The sequence below is a fragment of the Meriones unguiculatus genome, chromosome 11 (assembly GCF_030254825.1).
Source record: "Meriones unguiculatus strain TT.TT164.6M chromosome 11, Bangor_MerUng_6.1, whole genome shotgun sequence".
NCBI lineage: Eukaryota > Metazoa > Chordata > Mammalia > Rodentia > Muridae > Meriones > Meriones unguiculatus.
Genome location: NC_083359.1, coordinates 97,542,168 through 97,561,567, shown reverse-complemented (window position 1 = coordinate 97,561,567; position 19,400 = coordinate 97,542,168). Strand labels below are relative to the sequence as shown.

General features: G+C 42.0%; 1 protein-coding gene across 1 annotated transcript in view; it reads right to left on the bottom strand.

Annotated features, from left to right (window-relative positions):
- Catspere (catsper channel auxiliary subunit epsilon) overlaps window positions 1-19,400 on the bottom strand; it is an 85,019-nt gene extending 65,619 nt beyond the window's left edge. The window contains exons 1-5 of the mRNA XM_060364765.1: window positions 19,287-19,400; window positions 8,399-8,447; window positions 6,047-6,120; window positions 5,203-5,272; window positions 4,265-4,335 (exon numbers count right to left, since the gene is read on the bottom strand). Of these exons, the coding sequence (XP_060220748.1) occupies window positions 4,265-4,335; window positions 5,203-5,272; window positions 6,047-6,120; window positions 8,399-8,447; window positions 19,287-19,351 (329 nt within the window). The 5' untranslated portion in view covers window positions 19,352-19,400. The remainder of the gene's footprint in view (window positions 1-4,264; window positions 4,336-5,202; window positions 5,273-6,046; window positions 6,121-8,398; window positions 8,448-19,286) is intronic.

The window sequence follows — 19,400 nt, the reverse complement described above, 5'->3', positions numbered from 1 at the left end:
TAAATCAAAAATGAAACAAACTACATATATATACGTATATATGTATACTTATTTACCAAAAAAAAAATCTATTACTCATTTGTCATCACAAAAGGCTATGGTGTTGGAATCTTAAATGCATAGTACTGAGGGAAAAAAGCCAGTCTGAAACATTATATGCTGTATAATTCCAACTAGATGTCATTCTAGAAAATGAAAAACTATAGGAAGAGGTAATTTTTAAAAAGTGATTTTTAGGGCCCAGTTAGGAGAAAAGAATTTTAGGATGGTGAAAATATTGTGTGTGATGCCAGGATGATGGAGACCCACCATTATGCATTTGTCTATGCTCACAGAAAATGCAATGCCAAGAGTGACTGATACTGCATTAGGAAAGTTGAGAACTCCTGCTCTAGAATTTTTATGGCCTCACTTGTAGTTGCAAACAAATGCCTTGTGGCATCACAGTGAGGAACCAAAGATTCTTGCTTATAAAATATGGATTTAGGAAAATCTTTAGAGAAGGAGAGAGTTCACAAAAAAATAAACACAGAGATTCAGTTTTCTGAAAATGAAAAACTGAAAAGAAATTGTTATAGTCATCTAGTTGGTGTCTTAGTTAGGGTTCCTAGTGCTGTGACGAAACGGTATGACCAAAAGCAACTCGGGGAGCAAAGGGTTTACTTCACTCACAGTTCCGTATTCACTCACAGTTCATCACTGATGGAGGTCAGGACAGAAACTCAAATCAAACATGGAGGAAACCTCGAGGCAGGAGCTGGTGCAGAGGCCATGGAGGGGTGCTGCTTACTGGCTCGCTCCCCATGGCTTGCTCAGCCTGCTTTCTTATAGAACCCAGGACCTCCAGCCCAGGGATGGCATGACCAGTGGGCTGGGTCCGCCCCCATCACTAATTAAGACATAGCTGGCTCAGGGCTGCCTGGGGGCTCGTCTTGATTGGTCCCAACTCTTGGAGTTCAATGTGCATAAGTGAGAATGGTAACCCATTAAGTGACTTTCAGGGTTTCTAGGAAGATATCTGGGCTTGTTTGGCAATCATGAAAACAGCAAGTAGGTGGCTTTGACATTAATTTCCCATTGCTCCTGTGGCTGGGAAGCACACCATCAGGGAGTCGGCCACTTCCTGGCTCGTAGGTGAGAGTGGTTTCTCTGTGAATAGGGTAGGGAGTGTCCGCCATAAGGGCACTAATCCTATTCATAAGGTTTCCACCTTTATGATCTTATCATGTCCCAAAGCCCCACACCAGCTGCTACAATATGAGCTTGGGTAGGGACACAAGCATTCAATAACGGACATAGATTTTCCTCTCTGGAAGCTTCCAAGTTCTTTTCTTTAGAAGGAGCAGAAAGTAGCCAGTTTGGTGACAGTGGCAGGTTCTTCTTTCCCAACCCCGCTCTACCAGGAGTTTTACTTGCGAATTTGCCCTTGTCGATTGCTCAGTGGTTTCAGAACCAATGGCTGGGGGGGGGGAGGCTAGTGATTGAAAACAAGGACAGAAGCCTGGCATTTCCGCGAGTATCAGCGAAGCAAACTGTGCTTCCTGAAGAGACGCGGGGGAGGTTGGTGTTAGGTATCTTGAGAAGAAGATAATGAAGCTGGTGGCAACGACCGACCGTGCTTTACGGGCGAGTGTGAGCTTCTGCCCAGGTCACGTGCCAATCGTTACCGCAGCCGGTGAAAGCGGGTTGTAACACTGTCACCATGTAAGTCAGAAGAACTTAAAGATATTGTCAGGAAAGAGGGAGGAAGGCTTCCTCCAAGAAAATAGATGCAAAGTAAAAATAAAAAGGAAGGGGTACCTGCCGTTCATCCACAAAATGCACACTGCCTTCATCACGCTGCTAACACACGCTCTGACTCGCTGGGCATTTTTGTCTTTATTCATCGAATAACTTTACACACAATTAACCAAGTATTACCAAATCCACTCCTTCCTTTTATAGCTACAGTCATCCACTTTTTGTGTTAAGTAGTGGCTGAAGAGTGATACAAGACAGAGTCTTTGGAAACAGATAGGCCCTGTGGCCCGAAAACTCAGAGGCCGAGTCTCCCGCTGTCTTCCAGGACCTTTGCGTTTCGGTTCTAATATTCAACCCACCCAAACGTACACTTCCTGCTCTATTAAATAAAGATAAGATTCTTACGTACCTATGGTCATTATGAAAACTAAGAAAAAGAATGTGTATAAAAACGAAGCTGGGGATCAAGGACCTCAACATAAAACCAGATACCCTAAATCAATTGGAAAAAAAAGTGGGGAACAGCCTAGAACTCATTGGCACAGGAGACAACTTCCTGAACAGAACACCAACAGCACAGGCTCTAAGAGCAACAATCAATAAATGGGACCTCATGAAACTGAAAAGTTTCTGTAAAGCAAAGGATACCGTCATCAAAACAAAACGACTGCCTACAGATTGGGAAAGAATCTTCACTAACCCTTTATCTGACAGAGGACTAATATCCAGTATATACAAAGAACTAAAGAAGCTGAAAAGCAGCAATTCAAGTAATCCAATTAAAAAATGGGGAACAGAGCTAAACAGAGAATTCTCGACAGAGGAATATCGAATGGCAGAAAAACACTTAAAGAAATGCTCATCCTCATTAGCCATCAGGGAAATGCAAATCAAAGCGACCCTGAGATATCACCTTACACCCATCAGAATGGCCAAGATGAAAAACTCAAGCGATAACACATGCTGGAGAGGTTGTGGAGAAAGGGGAACCCTGCTCCACTGCTGGTGGGAATGTAAACTGGTACAACCACTCTGGAAAGCTATCTGGCGCTTTCTAAGACAAATAGGAATAGTGCTTCCTCCAGACCCAGCTATACCACTGCTAGGTATATACCCAAAGTTTGTTCAAGTACACAAAAAGGACACTTGCTCAACCATGTTTATAGCAGCTCTATTTGTAATAGCCAGAACCTGGAAACAACCCAGATGTCCATCAACGGTGGAATGGGTACAGAAATTGTGGTATTTTTATACAATGGAATACTACTCAGCAATCAAAAAGGAGGAAATCATGAAATTTGCAGGCAAATGGTGGGATCTAGAAAAGATCATTCTGAGTGAAATATCCCAGAAGGAGAAAGACAAACATGGGATATACTCACTTATATAGACCTATAAGATATGATAAACATAATGAAATCTATACACCTAAAAAAGATAATCAATTGAGCGGACATGGGGTAAGATGATCAATCCTCATTTAGAAAGACAGATGGGATGTGCATTGAACGTATGACAGGAGTCTACTGAGCGCATCTGAAAGACTCTAACCAGCAGTGTTTTCAAAGCAAAGACTCATGACCAAACCTTTGGCAGAGTACAGGGAATCATAAGAAAGAAGGGGAGTTAGTCTGATGGGGAAAGGATAGGAGCTCCACAAGGACCAAATATATCTGGGCACAGGGTCTTTTCTGAGACTGACATTCAACCAAGGACCATGTATGGATATAACCTAGAACCTCCACTCAGATGTAGCCTGTGGTAGCTCAGTAACCAATTGGTTTCCCAAAGTGAGGGGAACAGGGACTATTTCTAACAGGAACTTGATGACTGGCTCTTTGGTCTCCCCACCCCCGAAGGGAGGAGCAGTCCTGTTAGGCCACAGAGGAGGGCTTTGCAGCCAGTCCTGAAGATACCTGATAAAACAGGATCAGATGAATGGGGAGGAGGTCCCCCCCATCAGTGGACTTGGAAAGGGGCACAGTGGAGATGAGGGAGGGAGGGAGGGAGGGACTGGGAGGGAATGAGGGATCGGGACACGGCTGGGATACAGAGTTAATAAAATGTAACTGATAAAAAAAAATAAAATTAAAAAAAAAGAAATAAATAATAAATAAATAAAAACATCAAAAAAAAAAAACAAAAAACAACAAAAAAAAAAAACGAAGCTGGGGCCTTGTTGGATTCTCGTGGTCACATCTCTCCAGAAGAAGAGGTAAGAGGATCCTCACAGGATGGAGGCTATCATGATCTAGGAGCTAAGTTCAGGCTAGCCAGGGCTACACAGAGAGACCTTGTATAAAGACAGACAGACAGATACATACATGCACTAAGTGCTCAAATTGTAGTACCTTCTAATTCAACACTGCTTTGGAAATGCATTTGAGAATATCCTGGTTGGTGAAAAAAAGGTTTGTATACAAATCATGATGAGGACAATGCATCTGTGATTGATTTTTTTTTAAAGTGAGAGCTAAATACTCTACAAGCCTTAAATACCTTTTATTGTGTGTGTGTTACTTACAAAACTGTGTAATACCACATGAAGCAAATGTAGGAATCATGCACAAGCAGGTAGCGTGTATCTTCCTGGTCCTAAAAGAAAATGCAAAAGAAATAAAGATGTTAGATTTGAAATAGATACAAATGCGGACATATTTGCCACATAAGCCTAAAACGTCACAGAGGGCTGTTAGTTAAGAGTAGAGGAAAATAGATTCTAGGCTGTAATCAATAACTTACATGTAGAAGGTGCTCAACTCCCCGGCTTCCCTACATTTACAGAACACATGGCAGGTCTGGCAACTTGCCGTCCTCACTGTGTCTGTCTTACTTTCTCCCTTGTGGACCCACAGGTGTATGACCCAACTGCCTAGGGGGGAGGGTGTATTTGGCAATGTGCGGGAATGATCTTGGATGTTACAACTATCTCTTTTTGCAAACCCACAGATTCAGTGTCACTCTCATTTGTCTGCAGTCACACGTGTTTTCTTGGGGGTGGAATTAAAAGAAAACAAAAACAAAAACAAAACAAACTTCAATTGGCTTTTGGTTCTGGGTATTGCCATTGCGATCTGTGACACAAGACCCATTCTTCCAACAGTACCGTTACCACACAGACTCTAGCATACTAATCATGAAGGGGCTGAATAGGAGAAGTTGCAGCATTAGCTGAACGGCACGACACCTGCTAACCATGTACAAGGCCTTGGGTTCAGCCCCCAGCGCCGCGAGCGGATGAATGAACAAATAAAAAAGGGAAACTGAAGTAAAAATCACATATCATTTCACAATGTGTACTCTGACATGAAAAGCCTGACAGTAATTTTGAAATAGCTCTTACTTATATTTACGACTAAAAGCATTTAAAGCAATTTTGTGTTCGGAAGGCCAAATGGGAACGCAGCAGTGATTATTTTTTTCTAAATTCAATAAAACATCAAAAAAAAAAAATCAGCTTACTGGGCTTTTGACATTTGGTTTTATTCTGTGAATACCAGAAGAAGAACAGTGTAGTTTTGTCCTGGGTGATCTAGTGTTGAAATAGAACAAAGAAGAGGAAGTAATTACAAATGCATATAAGGCTGATTAAAAATCCACCCACCACTTTTAAGCTTAAGCAATTCAATTGTATGGTAGAATGTAAAGGCAAAACAAATAAAAAAAAAAAAACCCTCTAAAATAGCAGCTGTCTCAGCCACCGTCCTATTGCTGTAAAGAGACACTATGACGGAGACAACTGTTACACAAGAAAGCAATTAATTGAGAGTTTGTCTACAGGTTCAAAGGTTTAGTCTGTTATCATCATGGTGGGCAGCAGACAGACATGGAGCAGTAGCTGAGAGCTTTACCATCCTGATCCCCAGGCAGCAGGCAGAGAGAGACACTGGGCCAGGCCTGGGCTTCTGAAACTTGAAATCCTACCCTAAGGGACACACCTCTTCCAGCAAGGCCACGCCTACTCCAATAAGGCCACACTTCTAAATTCTTCTAAACAGTTCAACTCGGGGAAGAAGCGTGCAAATGTACAGCCTATCGGAGAGTGGGGTAAGGGGATTAGGGGTTGGAGGTATTCTCACTCAAACCACCACAGTACATTTTACCTCTCCTTTCAAAGCAATCTAGCCTTTCTTTTCATGTGTGTTTAGTGGAAGGAAATTTACATGAAGTCAGAGCTTTGAAGTCTGAACATCCAGATTATGTGAATGAATGTCATTTTTATATGTAGAAACAAATGGATGTGTGTATATACATATATGGCAAAAAAACCCACACAAAAACAAACAAACAACAACAAAAAGCTTACTTTGTGTCTTCAGCTGTACAAACGTTCGGTATATCCCATGATATAAATGCGCTTCCTTCATACTCTAGCTCAATCTAAGAAATGTGATAAAAGTTCATGTTAGAACAACAACAACAAAACAGTGTTCATCTCAGTGTTCAGTTGTGGATTCAATTATCTGGCTTGTACTACTTAAAAAAAAAATATCCTAAAATTTAGTTCCTTCGATACTGTTCAAAGAAGAATGTCTAAGGAAAATCTGTGACACATCAGCAGCTGATACCCTTGAGGCTGAAAAGAGATGGTTCCTCCATCAGAAGACAGAGCTTTAGTTCCCAGCACACACATCAGGCTCATAAGTGCCTGTAACTCCATTTCATTGACTCCTACTTTCTATTTCCTCTTCTGCCCTCCAGGAGTACTGGCGCGCGCGCGCTCACAAACACAAACACAAACACAAACACAAACACAAACACAAACACAAACACACACACACACACACAGAGAGAGAGAGAGAGAGAAAGAGAGAGAGAAAGCTAGGGGTGCAACTCAGTAGAATATATAACACCATGAATAAGATATATATATATAGTCCTAAAATTAACCAGTAGAAAACATATACATTCTTTTTGCTCTCACATAGGTTGTTTACCAAAATTGACCACACTTATAAAGAAAGTCCTAATCAACCTCAATGCATTATTAATATAATACATACTTGTCTTAATTGGGGTCTCTATTGCTGCAATGAAACAGCATGATCAAAAGGCAAGTTGGGGAAGCAAGGGTTTATTCAGCTTACTCTTCCACATTGCTGTCACCAATCGGGAAACTCAAACAGGGCAGGAAACTGGAGTCAGGGGCTGATGCAGAGGCCACGGAGGGGTGCTTTCCACGGCTGGCTCAGCCTGCCTTCTTATAGAACTCAGGACCACCATTCCAGAGATGGCACCACCCACCATGGGCTGGGCCCTCCCCCAGGGATCACTAATTGAGAAAATGGCTTACAGCTGGACCTCATGGAGGTATTTCTTCAACTGAGGCTTCTTTCTCTCTGATGAACCCACCTTATGTCAAGTAGACACAAAATCAGCTAGTATAATACTATTCCTTTCAATATCAGCAAAATTAAATTAAAAGTCCTCGAAAGCTTGGCTGAAAACAATTTTAGAGTTGTCTGTAATCTTAAAGCAAAAACAAATCCAAGTGGACTTCTGAATGAGTCTTTGAATACAATCATAATGTAAATCACATAATATTTGCAAAAAAAATCAGCGATAGCATTTGCTATTATAAAAAAATTATCATATACCATTTAAGTAATGGCTAAAAGGGTATTTATAGCCTTATATGTATATAAGAGAAATATGCTTGATGACAAACTCAGTTATCACTATGAGAATAAAAGAACAGCAGAGAACATCACCCAGAAGAAAGGAATTTTTTTTTGAAAAGAGAAAAAAAAAAGGAATTTGTAGAAAGAAAATAACCATTTATTTATAGGAAAAAATGATGCTTATAAGTGTCTGTTGTGATAGCTGATCTTAGTTAGCAACTTAACTGCACCTAGAATCAACTAAAACGTAAGCAGCTGGGTACACCTGTCAGGGATTTTCTTGATTGGATCATTTGAAGCGCAAAGATCTGCTCTAAATGTGAGCCAGACTTTCTGGTGGCAGCCCACATAAACGAAACAGGAAGAAGGAAGCTTTTGCTTTTTGCCTGTTTGCCCTCACGCTCTCCTGCAAGTTCATCTGTCCTATTCCTGAGACATTCGTTTGCTTGGTGTTAGAAGCTACTTCTTCAGGATTCCAATGTGGACAGGAGAACTGAAGCTCTTTAGGACTTCCCTGGGTCTCCAACGCTGCAGCGTGAGTGCCGAGATGGGCAGGCTCTTGGACTGAACAACTTCTGGGTTCTTGGTCTTCCCACCAGGAGACAGGCATCGTTTCTCGTCTCAGACCATAGCTGGTAAACCAGTCTAACAAATCTAATGGACCCTTTAGAGAACTCTAATAGATTCACACTGTGGTTTGAAAGTGAATTACTCCCCATTGGGCTCATGTGTTTGAACACTTGGGCCCTACCTGGTGGTGCCATTTGAGAAGGCCTCCCTGGGGAACTGGGTCCCTGAAAGTGGGCCTTGAGTTGTTATACTGGGCCTCACTTCCTGTTCACTCTCTACTTCCAGGCTCTAGTGTAGTGTAGTGTACTTAAGGGCGTGTCTCAGAGAGGGTACCAACAGCAGGGTGACGATGAGAAGAAAAGGGAGATACAGATAAAACAGTTATAAGACAGGGTCTGACGAACTCTTTGAAGGTTCAAAAATAAAAAATACGCATGTTTTTTTTTTTTTTTTAATTCAATACTTACAGCAGTCCTGGTACTGAAAATGGAATAGTCTGTGCCATTGATGTAATACCTGTGAAGGAAAAGGCAGGGTGTGAATGTTAACAGTAATTTCTCCTCTACCTACGAGAGAGCCTACACATGGTCAGGACATACTCAGGCTTCCAAGAGCTCTACCCTCCCTGGAAAAGGAAGCTAGAACTAAAAGTAAGGCCATGACCACTACCCACCAGTCTGGCTTCCTAGGGCTTGCTCAGGTCAGGAGGCATTACAATATCACGAGAAGTTAAGTCCTCCTCCTTATTCTGGAAGTCACTATGTAGCCCAGGATAGCCTCAAATTCATAGGCAACCAACCGCCTCACTCCCCTGAGGGCTGGGCTTTCAGGAGCCGGCTGCCATAGCTGGCTGGAAGTAAATACCCGTCACATGTGTTTTATAGAACAGATACCACTGAACATATTAGGTTTGACTGCTTCACTTAGTAAACTTAGGGAAAATTTAGAAAACCAAAGACTGGAGTTTCAAAAACCGGTAGTTTCCATCTTAGAATACTAGAAATAAAACTTCTAAGTCCTTGGATCATGATCATGTTTGTACTCTTCATTATCCAGGGTCCCTTAAATTCAACATAACTCACCTGTCTAAGGAGGCATTTAACATGAGCCTCTGTGTACATGTGATTAATTAAACCTTGTCAGGTAATCACAAAGTACAAGGACAAACAAAATTCATTCTTATGATATATTCAACCCAAAACGTGATCACTGTAAAATAATGATTTTGCTAATTCCTTGAAATCTGATGGGTGCTCTACATTTAAAATCCATCTCAGTTTGAAGTCACATGTAGTTAGAGATGCTCAGAAAACATCTTAAAATTCTTCTGCCTTCCTTTCACTTTGATATATTTTCCATGTCTACCCTGCATATTTAATTGCCATTGGAAGGAGTCCACACCTAAAATCTTAAGTCAGAAACCTTTTTCCTGTGTGTAGGGGGAAGTTGCTATGATGCCATTATGCAATTCTTTTATCAAAATTACACAAGCCTTAATAGTGCTCTGAATTCCTATTTCAACTGATATTTACCATCAGTACAAACTTGCACCTTTTATATGGACATATACAGCTCAAAAAAGAAAACACGTGCTTTTATGTAGCACTGTAAATTAAAATGAAGTAGATTTTCACTGCAGGATTTTTTTTAACCCCCCCCCCAGCAAATGTGAACCATCTCTCACTTCTTATGGATTTAATATAAGATCCTTTTCGTTATATTGAGAAGAATCAGGAGAGAGGAAAAAAAAAAAAAAAACAAGTGGTAGTTTTGGCGTTTTAACTGACAGAGTTAAAGTACGCAACTGAGTTTGTGAATACTCCGGAGGCTAAACGATGAGGCTCCCTTTCCTGGCAGTTTGTTGGTTGCCTGCTCCTTCCTCAGTTTCACCTCACCCCAGGGCTGACATGAGGGAATGCGAGCAAGGGATACTGTAAAAGTTGCAACTTCCTAACCCAGACCGCTATGATAATCCTAATGCCCTCTCCTCCTTGCTTCCTTCTTCATGTCAACTGTTTAATGTGTCAGTGTTGGAAATAGATCTGGGAGGACTTGTGGGTGGGGGTACACAGATGGGTTATGGCCCTGGCTTTGACTTCTGGCCCTGGCCCCAGCTAACAAAACTAAAGAGCTTTAATTGTCCCTAACACTTAACATTCCTTCATCTCTTGATAGATAACTCCCTTCCTGGTTTCATTTCTCCCCACCCCCCTTTTTTCTACAATATATGGATTATGCCATTTGGGGGAACTATTCTCTCTCAAGCTCTGTACCTATTTATGTATAAATTGACAAAATATTGAGAAAGCATTTTGGGGATTCAAAGTCATTCCATTCATTACAGGCTTGACTCCACACACCTGCTGGACAATTAATTCACCCCTTGGTTGGCCTCAGGGCAAGTACCAACAGACTTCCAAGGACAAACACCATGTGGACATAGTTTGTGGCTATGACGCCTCACTCAGAAGTTACGTCAAAGCCAGGCATGGTGGCACATGCTGTTAATCCCAACCATCTGGGGGCAGAGTCGGGCAGATCTCTGTGAGTTTGAGGCCAGCCTGGTCTACACAGTGAGTTATAGGGTAGCCAGGGCTCTCTAGAGACCCTGTTTCAAAAAAAAAATTATGAGGGAAGTAATATCGTAATATATTTGGAATTTTAAAACAAACTGCTGGAGCTGGGCATGCTAACATACGCCTGTGAAGCAGAGGCTGGAGGGTCAGGAGTTCAAGCCCCATCTGGGCTGAAGACTGAGACCTTGCCTCAGAAATCAGAACAACGCCCCCCACCCCACCAACTCACTGACAAACAATTCAACGGTTATAGAGAATAACATGAGTTAAAAGTACCTTGAAATAAATGACGAAATGATTTCACATCACTTCTTATAAGCTGTGACTGAATGGTACTATGAGGGGAATTAATATGCTATGGAATCCTATGAGAAAAGACAAGGACCCCAAACTATCAGTAAATGCCTCAGGCCCTTAGAGCTGAGTGTTGAGTGTGGTGGTGTGCACCTCTAGTCTTAGTGCTCAGGAGACTGGGGCAGGAGGATCAGCCTGTGTTCTTCAATGAAACCCTGTTTCAAAAACAGAGAAAACGAGAGAGAATGTGACTGAGCTGGAGAGAATGAATGCCAGAATAAGCCCACCAACACAGAAGGGATTTTTAAAATTACAAACAAAAAAATCTATAAAATAAAAAACAGAGGTACGAAAATGATTGAGGCAAGAAAGCTTATAATAAGGCTGATCGAGATTTTGAAGAGAAAACAAATAATACTAACCAAAAGGTGTCATAATTAGGGATAAAGCAGACATTAAAGAGAGTCACTGGGCCAGTGAGTGGCTGTCTTAATTATTGCCAGGAAGAGACACCATGGCCACGGCAACTCTTGTAATGAAAAACATTTAATTGGGGCTGGCTTACAGTTCAGAAGTTTAGTCTATTTTCATCACGGAGGGAAGCATTACAGCATGCAGGCAGACATGGTGCTGGAGAGGTAGCTGAGTTTTCTAGATCTAGATCTATAGGCAGCAGGAAGACAAAGAGCCACTGGGCCTGGCTTGGGCTTTTTAAAGCGTCAAAGCCCACCCCCAGTGACATACTTCCTCCAAACATGCTACACCTACTCCAGCAAAGCCACACCTTCTAATAGTGCCAATCCCTGTGAGTGCATGGGGACCATTTTCTTTTCAAACCACCACAGTAGCTAGGCAGGTGAAAATGCTTGCTGTGCAATCCTGAAAACCCAAGTTTGATCTGTGGAATCCATGTGAAAAGCCAGGCGCAGGAGCTCTAGTCTTATGTGAGCCCACAGTCTTATGTAAGGTAGGAATCAGCCAGAAAGCCCTAGTACACAACACAGAGATGCAAATAACAAGATCCTGCCTCAAACAACAACAATACAAAGTGGAAGGAAAGAACTGATTGGTGGCATGTGTCTATATCTCAGCACTTAGGGGGTTAGTCAGGAGGACCATCGTGATGGAGGCCAGCCTGAACTACATCATAAGTTTGAGGCTAGCATGCACTATAGAGTAAGATCATATATATATATATATACACACACACATATGTGTGTGTGTTTGTGTGTGTGTATACACATGTATATATATATGTATGTATGTATGTATGTATGTACATACATATTCTCAATTATATAATAGATTTCAAAAACTACATCTTACCAAAACTGACTCAAGAAGAAACAAAAAGCCTAAATACTACTAGAAGATATAAAGTAGTTGTTCAAAATCTCATCTGAAACACTGGGGTCAGAGGTATGAAAGTGTTATTAAAGCTTTCAAATTATCCCAATCTTAGGCAAACACTTTCCAAGAACTGGAAAATCATAAGTTTAGTGTTGCACTAAAAACAAAGGCAAAGTACACTGAGCATGTTGGTGCTTGTCTTTCATTCCAGCCCTTCAGAGGCAGACACAGGTATATTTCTGTGAGTGTGAGGCCATATCCTGGTACACATAGCAAGTTCTAGAACAGCCAGGGCTACATAGTGAGACCTTGTCAAAAGAAAGAAGGAGGAGGAAGAGGAAGAGGAAAAGGAGGAGGAAAGAAAGAAAAGTAAGAGGAGGTGGGAGAGATGACTCAGTGGCTAAAGGAATATATTGCTTTTGCAGAGAACTGGAGTTCATTTCCCAGTACTCACAGGGGACATGTAAAAACTGCCTATATCCGGGTGATGGTGGCACATCCCTTTAATCCCAGCACTCAGGAAGCAGAGGCAGGCAGATCTCTGTGAGTTCCAGGCCAGCCTGGTCTATAGAGTGAGTTCCAGGACAGCCAAGGCTACAAGGAGAAACTGTCTTTAAAAAAACAACAACCAATTAAACAAACACAAAACAAAACAAAACAAAACCTGTCTCTAATTCCAGCTCCAGGGGATCTGACACCTCTAACCTTTGTGGGCCCTATGCTCACATACACACATGTCCCTACACATATGCAACATATACATAGTAATAAAAATAAATGTCTCTTTTAAAAACCAAACCAAACAGAACAAAACCCAAAGACCAAATATATAGATACAAATATTCTAAAGTAAACATTTGCAGACTGAATTCAACGAGGCAGGGATACAGACAAACCATGACAAGCTGGATTTATGCCAAGTAAGTAACTGCTAATTTATTTAGGGATGCCTAGAGATGAAACACACCACAAATATTAAAGAGAATAATGAAGTGGAATTTTCTGGTTTCTTTGAAAGATGTATCATGTGGTGTTTTACTAGAAGCCGTCTTGTGAGAGGGCATGTGATGTTTTGCTGCAAGCTGTCACATGTGAGGGGCAGCTGAAAACATCCGGGGGTGGACTCTGAGGCAGGAAGATATATAGAAGCCCACCAACAGTGAGAGAATGAATATTTGGATTGACATCACTGGTCTTTGTTCTTTGACACTTGACTTTGCAAAGAGAAACGTTCCATGAGTTTTGTGGCTTTCACTGACTCATTCTGATTCAGTGAAGTCTTACTGTTTCTGCTGAGTCCTGCTGATTCGTGTTGCTGTTTGGCGTTGGCATTTGGACTAGACTGCTGGTATCTGGACAATGAAGAGTGGACTTGCCCCTAGGAACTACTTCTAAAAAGCTCAACAACCCCCTTTTCCTAATAACCTTCTTTCTCCCCTACATCTGGTCAATGGGTGGAAGGGAGGTAGAAGCGTTTAAAAACCCTAAATAAAGTAGGTTTGTTGAAAAAAATCTAAGTCTACAGGATAAACTCATTTAACTGCTTCAAGACACGGAAAAAATGACAAACTTTCATGTGAGTTTATAATTTAAGTGTCTTTAATGCATGTTGTTGATTATTAATATTTATTATTGATTTATCTTTTAGTTAAACAGCAGTTATTCCTAAACCAGCTGTATACTCAAATCATCACGCAGATGATTTAATTAACCTAGAGCACAATGCTGGGCAATACTTACTCCATCCTAAATCTCCAAGCCCGCATAGTTTCCTCCTATTCAGATTTCTCACATTATACTTGCTTTTAGTCATATTCATGGTTCCAAGTCCTCTCTTGCTGATTTCTCCTCTCCAACCTTCCCACTCGCTTCTTTCTCCTCCCCTCCAGACCAGTATGTCCCATATGTCCCACCCTATTCTCTCCATTGCTCAGCATTGGCTGGTTGTTTTATTGACAATACAGAGAAGAAATGGTGGCATATTTACACAAACTTGAGACAGGCGATGCTTAGAATAAACATCACAATGCAATGTCCGGATTGAGACCAGATAGTGTGGTAGAAAAATCAGCATTTGAATCAACAAGAGTAAATTGTATACATTCCACAAGAACATTATACCAACAAATGCAAGAGGCTGTCTACCTAGTGATAGCACACCCATCTTATCCTCAGTGCTGACAGCTGCTCAAGGGGAAAACAGGAAAGACAAATTCTACTTGGAGCTACTAGAAAATTCAATTAAAAAAAAAGATAAAATCATAGGATTGAGAAGGAGGCTAGGAGCAGAGCACAGCTGTAGAGAATATGCTTAGCATGTGGTCCTGGGTTCAATCCTGAATGTAAAATAGAGGTGTTTGTGGTGTTTAAAATTCTCAACTTGACCAAATCTAGACTCACCTAGAAGACAAACTTCTGTGTATGTGGTTCTAGACTAGGTTAATTCAGGTAGTAAGCCTTACTTCAAATATGGGTGTAATAGTTTTATGGAGGGGATATGGGGACATCCTTACTAAATAATAAAAAAGAGAAGTGATTCATTGGCTCTGCTTCCTGGCAGCGGACACAGTGTGGCCAGCTGTTGCAAGCTCCTCCTTGTTGGCTTAGATTTTTCACCAAACCTCCTTTATTTAGGATTCTTAAGTATCTTTCCCTCCCTTCCAACTCCTTATAACCTTAGGTAGGAGATTAGAAGGGAAAAGGGCTGTAGTTCTTTCTTATCTACTTCATGCTGATCAGGGACAGGGGTCATTAGGGGATTACCAGACTCAGTGGTCAGGATACCAGCAGTCCAGTCCAAAGGCCAACACGGAGTAGCAACACAAAGTCAGTGAAAGCCACAAGACTCAGTTGGATTGCCCAGAGAAGCTCTCTGGAATGTTTCTCTCTGTGAAGTCAAGTGTCAAAGCATGAAGATCAGCGCAGCAATGTGGATCCAAAGAGTGATGTCTCACTCTGCAGTTGGCCTCTACATACATCCTCTCCTCAAAGTCCATCCATGGATGTTTGCAGCTGGCCAAAGTCATGCCCCTTGCACATGAGGGATTGCAGCAAAACATCTGTGCCCTCTCACAAACCAACCTGGGCAAAGCATCCTGTGCCCAGCTTGCAGCAAAACATCACCTGACAAAACTCAGTCTTCAAAGAAACCAAAAATTTCCACTTCACTTCCTCCCATGACCGACTGAACCCTCATACTGTGAGGAAATAAACTCTTGTTCCTTTAAGTTGCTCTTGTCAGGCTCTATGTCCCAGCAGCAAGAAGAGTAATAAATACAGAGGACAAGGTAAAACACAGAATCCATTTCTGCAGAGAATATAAATGGATACAGGGTGCTCGTTTAATAGGAAATTTTAACATTCCTAAAAGACGTCATTTTGAATCACTGCAATTCCAATAAAAAAAATCCCCAAAGAATGTATATGTAATACCTAATAACCTATTTTCAAATTTGTGTGAGTGTGTACAGGTCCTAGGGTGACTAAGACTTCTGGCATAGAACCGAGGACCTTCCTGGAGCGCTCCAGGCATATGACGTCACAGCGCTAGAATGTAGGACTGGTGCGGCTCCGGGCACACTTGCCAGTGGAGCAGAACAGGACATTAAGCCCAGAAACAGACCCGAGTCCACACAGAAGATCTGTATGAGACAGACATTCTACATCCAACTAACTGAGAAAAATAGGAACTATTTACTAAGTAGTGCTGGTTTAGAAATGTGTCTAGGGACTGGAGAGATGGCTCAGGGGTCAAGGGCTCTTCTGACTGTTCTTCTAGAGGAAAAGGATGAGATTCTCAGCACCCACGTGGTGGCTCAGACCCACCAAGTGTCTGTAACTCCAGTTCAAAGGACATCCAGCACCCACTTTTGGGTTACTGAGCACATATGGTACATAGACATACGTTCAAGCAGAACACCCACGTACGTAAAAATATATAAAACTCAAAAAAGTTTTCAAAAGAAATCTAGATTACATGAAGGAAAAAAACAACAACTCTGAGTCCCTAGTATTACTTAGGGAATACCCATCTCTACTGGTATTAAGAACTCATCAAAAGACAAAATTATAGCAACTGGGACATCTTAATCAGTTTTATTCGCAATGCCAGAATTAGGCGACGCTCATTCGGTAAACTAGCACAGATGTTCTGATGAGCTGAGTAGAGCGGGTTGCCATCACGGGCGAACGGGAGGGAGGGACTGAGAATAAAATGTGGATTGGTGATTCGAAAGCTCTGAGTCAGGAAAAGGGATACAGATGGAATACGGCGGACCAGTCAACACCACGTTTCTTCCGGGTACTTTCTCTAAGGTCAAAAGCAGAGGAAAGGCCCTTATGGTACTGACTGAAATTGGAATTTGACTGCTTCTCCCTCTCTTTCTCTCATTCTTCCCCTCTTCCCCAATTCTTTAGCTCAGTAACTGCTAGGGTTTGGTCATTCTGTTCGGCCCACTGCAGGAGCCTACTCCAAAACAAAAGCTTTCTATGAATTTTATTTAACAAAAATAATAAAAACAAAATGTTAGTGGAAGAAAGAACTTGAGCAGGAAGAATTTTTTTCCATATAACACACCTGCCAAAATAGCTAGCAATGAAACAGTTTAAAATTCATTTTGGAAAATTAATAATTTATCTTTTTTTTTCCCAGTGCCTTTTGAACCTAGGGCCTCATGCATGTTTAGCATTAAGCTATACCTCCAGACCAAAATTTTTATCCTTTAGAAGAATATTAGGAGCTGGGCTCTGTGGAACACGACTGTAATCCCAGCACTCAGGGAGGCAGAGGCAGAGGCAGAGGCAGGTGGATCTCTGTGAGTTCAAGGCCAGCCTGGTCTACAAAGTGAGTCCAGGACAGCCAAGGCTACACAGAGAAACCCTGTCTCAAAAACCAAACCAAACCAGAACAAAAAAGAATGCCAGGGCTGGGTAAATAGCTCGGCTAGTAAAGTACTTGCCTTGTAAACCAGAGTACCTGAGTTTAATCTCAGCAATCAAAATCCAGGCATGCTGGCACATGCTGGCACATATAAACACACTAGAGGTTACACATTAGAGGTCACTGGATAGCCAGCCTAACCAACTTGGTGAGTCCCAGGCCATTGAGAAAACCTGTCTCAAAGTAAAAGTAGACAATGGCTGGGCATGGTGGCATTTGTTTTTAATCCTAGGCCTTTGGAGGCAGGGACAGATGGAGCTCGGTGAGTTTGAGACCAGCCTGGTTTACACAGTGATTTCCACACCATCCAGGACTACACAGTGAGACCCTGTCTATAAATAAGTAGTTAATCAAATTAAATAAAGGTGGGCAGTGCCTAAGGCATAGCAGCACGAAGTTTCCATTCTGCAAATCAGTACTTTGTATGAAAATCATATTTCCTCACATTTATATAGCGTTTCTATTTTACCCAGCATTCTTTCCCAAATCACTCTGCTTCAGCTCCTGCACACACACACACACACACACACACACACACACACACACACAGAGGGGCGGGGGAAGGGTAGAAAGACAGAAGGAGAGAAAAAGTGAAGAGAGGGGGATAGAAAGGGGAGAGAGAAAAAAGGAAGAGAGGAGAGAGAATGAGGGATGGGGAGAGGGAGTGGAGGGGAAAGGGGGAGGAGGAAGGAAGAAGAATATTATTAAGATACAATTCAGACATGCTGTGGTAGCCCTGGGAGAAAATAACGTTTCCCTACCACCGCCAACATGGAGCCTGACTGGAGCATTCCTCGAACCGTGAATAGAGGTTAGACAGGGATGACTAACTGTGACTGTACCGCTCTGGGTGTCATACAGCCATACCCACAGTGCTTTCCTCTAGCAAGGCAGAGGTGTCAGGAGATACAGGATAGGCTTTATTGCTAGGAAGCATCTGCCCTAGCTGCTGCCTGGTCCTTTAGACATCACTGGTGACATCTCTGGTGCCTATGACAAAACAAGCACACACCAATTCAATAGCGCTCACGAATTTCCAGCATCCACCGGCTATCTTTAATGCGCTCCCCTACCAACGGCGATTTATCGTTCCCATGTGCTGAGCGCTCCATATCTAAGACTGCATTTGACCCCACAAAACCTGCTGTCTTCACTGTGAAAGCAAAAGAGACTGTGCTTTGAATTGTCCCTCAGGGACTCACATGCATCAACATGCTGGCCTATGGCTACTCCTTTCTTATTTACCAGTCACATGACATGTGGAAGAGAACACCTCCCTTATTGTAAGGAAAAATTTACAATTATCTTATTACTCTTCCTTTCTTTTTCTTTCTTTCTCCTTCCTTCTTTCCTTCCTTTTCCGATACAGGGTTTCTCTGTGTAGCTCTGACTGTCCTAGGATTCACTCTGTAGACCAGGCTGGTCTTGAATTCAGAGATCCTCCTGCCCCTTAAAGGCGTGTGCCACCACCACCTGGCACCTCAATTGTTTCATTTCTTGTTGGTCGTGTTAAATGTTAATTTGGGGGGAGGATAATACTTATTTTTATATAGCATATTTGAAGAATTTCTGGTTTAAGGTGCATTTTGATCCATGTTGACACCTAAAATATTCTGATTTCCCTTTTGAGGTAGTGATTACTGAATACTGAATAACAACAACAAAACAACCAAACCTCCATTTAAGGGTCTCTCTGGACTTCTAACATCTTCACTATCTAAAGCAATACTTTATATGGAAATTAATTTCTTTACCTTTATACAATATTTTAGGGGAAAAAAATCACTTTGCTTCAACTCTTTAATATAAGTCAGAAGTAAAATGCTCTAGCAACCTCTGGTTCTCCTTTGGGGAAAGCTGTGCTTTCAACACACAGAAAAAAAAAGTGTATGAGGGAGTATGCTCAAAATACATCACACACTTTCACAAATAGTCTTATGTATGTGTCTCCATCTATCGTCTGTCTATCTATCTATCTATCTATCTATCTATCTATCTATCTATCTATCTATCTATCTATCTATCAAAATGATCTGAGGCAGCCACGTGAGGGTACTTCTGCAGGACCCGGCATTGCTGAGGGCTGACAGCAGCTCATCTCTAAAGACTCCCAGGTGGAGCTCAGGCTATCTGCTGAGGAGCTGGGGACCAGAAGCGGGGTCTTCAAGGCCAGGGGGCCGGGATGCATCTTTCTACCTCCACACTGCCGAGACGCAGCCGCTCAGCCACCACAGCAGCACCGCCACCTCCCGGGTCGACATGGCGCCAACTCCACGTCTGAGCAACCGCCTCTGCAGCTTCCCCCGGGCT